Below are 3438 nucleotides of genomic sequence, written 5' to 3'. Positions count from 1 at the left end.
CCAGTCTATAGAAATCCAAAAAATCACCGCAAATATTGACAATTTATCGTTAAAGATGCCAATAAAGTTATCATTGGATATTTTCGTTAACTTTTTATTTAGCAATCCATAATCAAAGGAATAGATATTTTTGATACTTGTAGTTGTTCATATTCAAAGTAAACCATAGATTCTGGTATTTTGAGTCACGGGTTTGTAGCTTGGATTTTGAAAATTTAATAAAACCAAGTTGATGCACTATGCTATTTGTTTGTTGTTTTTATGCACAATATGCGAAGTATAGGTGCCTAGAAGTTCAACGAAGGTGACAGGACAGCTCCTTCTTGTTTATTCATTTGTACTTTAATTTCTGTCTTGACAGGATTTCGAAGATGCGACAAGTATGGTTACGAGTTATCACATCAAAGTTGTTTGCACATTATTTAGGCGTTCAAACTTGAAATAAGTAAAAAGTATCTCAAATAAAGGGTATTCAATATATGTTATATATCGTTAAAATTTAATATTTTATATGTATATACAGTGTAATTTTTCGACGAATGATGATCAGTTGACCACTCTTAGGGCTGTACCTTCGCCCCTGATGCTAATAATCCATGAGTTAAGCAGAAAGGGATACTTATAACGTGTTGCGAGATAAATGGAAACGGTAAATAAAAGAAAAAATGAAAAAAGAGAAGTGAAAATAACAGTAAAGTATATTATTCAACAGAAAATCTTCTAAGTTTTAGTGAGTATCAAGGATCATAATATGCAGCACGTAGTTCATCAAAGAATAAGGTACTATACAATATATTGTATTTCTAAGCTCGTGCTGAAATTGAAATTAAGAGCCCGTTGGGCCATTAAAAAAAAATCACTTTTTCCAAAAATATTGATCTTTTTTTTTAATCAGTGTTTTGCCATGAAAATTTCAAATTTTACTTGAAGATGAATTTTGGTATTTTTTGAGGGTCTATCGGAAACAATCTCTCTACCCCTCGGGTAGAGGTAAGGTCTGCGTACACACTACACTTCTCAGACTCACTTGTGAGATTTTAGTGGATTGTTTCTAGAATTTCACAACTCTTATGTCCAAACGCCCGCTAAGTCATGTAAAAGAAAAAGTAATTGTTCTCCGCTAATCAGGACCCACGAGGCCACGATCACAAGATGTTCCTTTCTGATTAGAACGTTATTATTTATTAAGGTTGATTATTGAATTAGCACATTATTAATCCGTTAAATCACTTTTGTATCACGGCTTAATCTTATTAATTGTTTCCGCGTGTCATTCTCTAAGGTGTAATATTTTGTCCTGCTGTGGAAGCAATTCCTTTGTTGTTTTGGTAAGTAACTTGCTGTTGTCAAATCAATATAGCATGCGGTAACGATTAAAAAAAAATAACTGTAGCTTAATGATGTTTATACGCTTCAATTGCAATATTGCCTTTTTCTCGTTTTCGAGCGAGAACTTGAAACCAATTAGCTGGGAATATATTTTAGTCATGTTAATATATTTTCTCTATGGTACTATTTTTTTTAGGAGTCTTTTAGCCGTATTAGAGATCATGGGCGAAGCTACATTCAATTAAGAGTGGTCAATTGACTACCCTTCGTCGAAAACTTACATTGTAAATATAGATAAAATATTATGTTTTAGAGGTATATAACATATATTGAACACCCTTTGTCGAAAATTATTTTTTATTTCGTTCAAGTTTGAACAACCTTAGAGAAATTTCTGACTTTGTCACTGTTAATAGAGATGCCGATTACATTATAAAATATAGAGACTTTCTAGTATTTTCCACAATCGACAGTAACTTATTTGGAATGAGGCGTCACTATAATTGCTGCCAGATTAAGAAAAATTAAATAGAACCCAATCAGTTTCAATAGCAAAATGTAAATGAAGAAACTTTTTGGTAGCGTACAAATCCTGGAAACGCTTAGGCTGGGTAGTACTAATTTCCAAGCCGAACAAAAATATTGATGTTGATGGCCGATGGGATCCAGATCTTGGCACAGGGCAAGCATGTTGAAGAACAATGCTCAAATAATTAAACAGGATAATAATCTAAGTCCCATGTGAAAATAAGGATGGATAATTTATCTTTGAGCAAGAAGATAATATAAGACAACAAATGAAATCCACAAAACTACAAGTTTAAAATCCAATAATAGTCCTTTCTCAAGTTGCATTTGCCAGCTTGTCTTGATATTTCTCTATATTTTCGCTGCAATGTGGCCACATGGGACTCTCAAAAGTTTCTTCATTAATTTCCGAAAATAGAAATAAGAAGAAAAAAATAATTCAAATTTCTACCTATAAATACTCACCCGTTTTCATCATTTCCAAACACCAAGCAAACAGCATTTTCACTACATTAGTCACATTCAATCCATAGTTGAGAGTGCTAATTAACACTGAAAAATGGCTAAGTTTGCTGCATCTTCCATTGCCCTTGTTCTCACTTTGAACATTCTCTTTTTCACTATGGTTAGTTCCACTGATGTCCCATGCCCACCACCCCCACACTCCAAGCCCCACCCTACCCCCAAGCCCCACCCCAAGCCTACCCCTACCCCCTCTACTCCATCAACCCCGTCATCAAATGGTAAGTGCCCAAAGGACACACTTAAGCTAAATGTGTGTGCCAACTTGTTGAATGACTTGGTGCACCTTGTTATTGGAAGTAGCCCAGCCAAGACTGAGTGTTGCTCTCTAATTCAAGGACTTGCTGATGTTGATGCTGCAGTTTGCCTTTGCACTGCTATTAAAGCCAATGTGTTGGGAATTAACCTTAATGTCCCTCTTTCCCTTAGCTTGTTGCTCAACAACTGCGGAAAGTATGCACCCAAGAACTTCCAATGCGCATAAGCTGTTGTTTTTTATTATTTTCCTTCTTTATTTAGAAGCTTTATATCAGTCTTTCTTCAGTAAGTTAATTTGGTATTTTTTGCTTATGATTGTATCCGAATTTTATTATAAATAAAATGACATCTTATAAAGATTCATAATATTGTTAGGTGGTTGTCTATTTGTTGTTCGATTTATCATTAATTTCCGCATGATACCTGATTATTTTGATCATAACAAATTAAATATCACATATTTGAGATTCGAAAATTGGCTGACAAATTAGTTTCTCATTTAAAAGCTGGTTTTTACATGATATTTTTAGGCCGGTCGACTAAAAACTAATTACAGTCACTAGTCAAATATACAAAAAAAAAAAAAAAAATTCACAGATTGGATATATATTGATTTGGGGGTGACTAGATTGTGTAAAATTCTCTTTTAAATAGAAATCCCAGTAACAGATTTGTATGTTTCTGTCCCGTGCATCTTGTACGAATCAAGAGTCGTCTAGTCTAGAGAAAGAAAAATCAAAATTTGAGAAGCTTCATGCAGCAACTCTAGCTGCTAGCTTCTTTCTTCAATTCAGCAGTTGC

The 3438-nt window shown here is 33.9% G+C and overlaps 1 protein-coding gene across 1 annotated transcript; it reads left to right on the top strand.

The window, feature by feature from the left end:
* Positions 1-2416: 2416 nt before the first annotated feature.
* On the top strand, positions 2417-2863 carry LOC142177373 (14 kDa proline-rich protein DC2.15-like). Its single transcript, XM_075245854.1, has one exon. The coding sequence runs from the start codon at positions 2417-2419 to the stop codon at positions 2861-2863; it is 447 nt and encodes a 148-aa protein (XP_075101955.1).
* Positions 2864-3438: the final 575 nt, after the last annotated feature.

The sequence above is a fragment of the Nicotiana tabacum genome, chromosome 23, assembly GCF_000715075.1.
Source record: "Nicotiana tabacum cultivar K326 chromosome 23, ASM71507v2, whole genome shotgun sequence".
In the NCBI taxonomy this organism is placed as follows: Eukaryota; Viridiplantae; Streptophyta; class Magnoliopsida; order Solanales; family Solanaceae; genus Nicotiana; species Nicotiana tabacum.
Note: the sequence above shows the minus strand (reverse complement) of the source record. Positions and strands in the feature narration are given on the sequence as shown.

Bases quoted from the DNA above. Each gene is read 5' to 3' on its own strand.
- LOC142177373 (XM_075245854.1), top strand. From the start codon at position 2,417: ATGGCTAAGTTTGCTGCATCTTCCATTGCCCTTGTTCTCACTTTGAAC.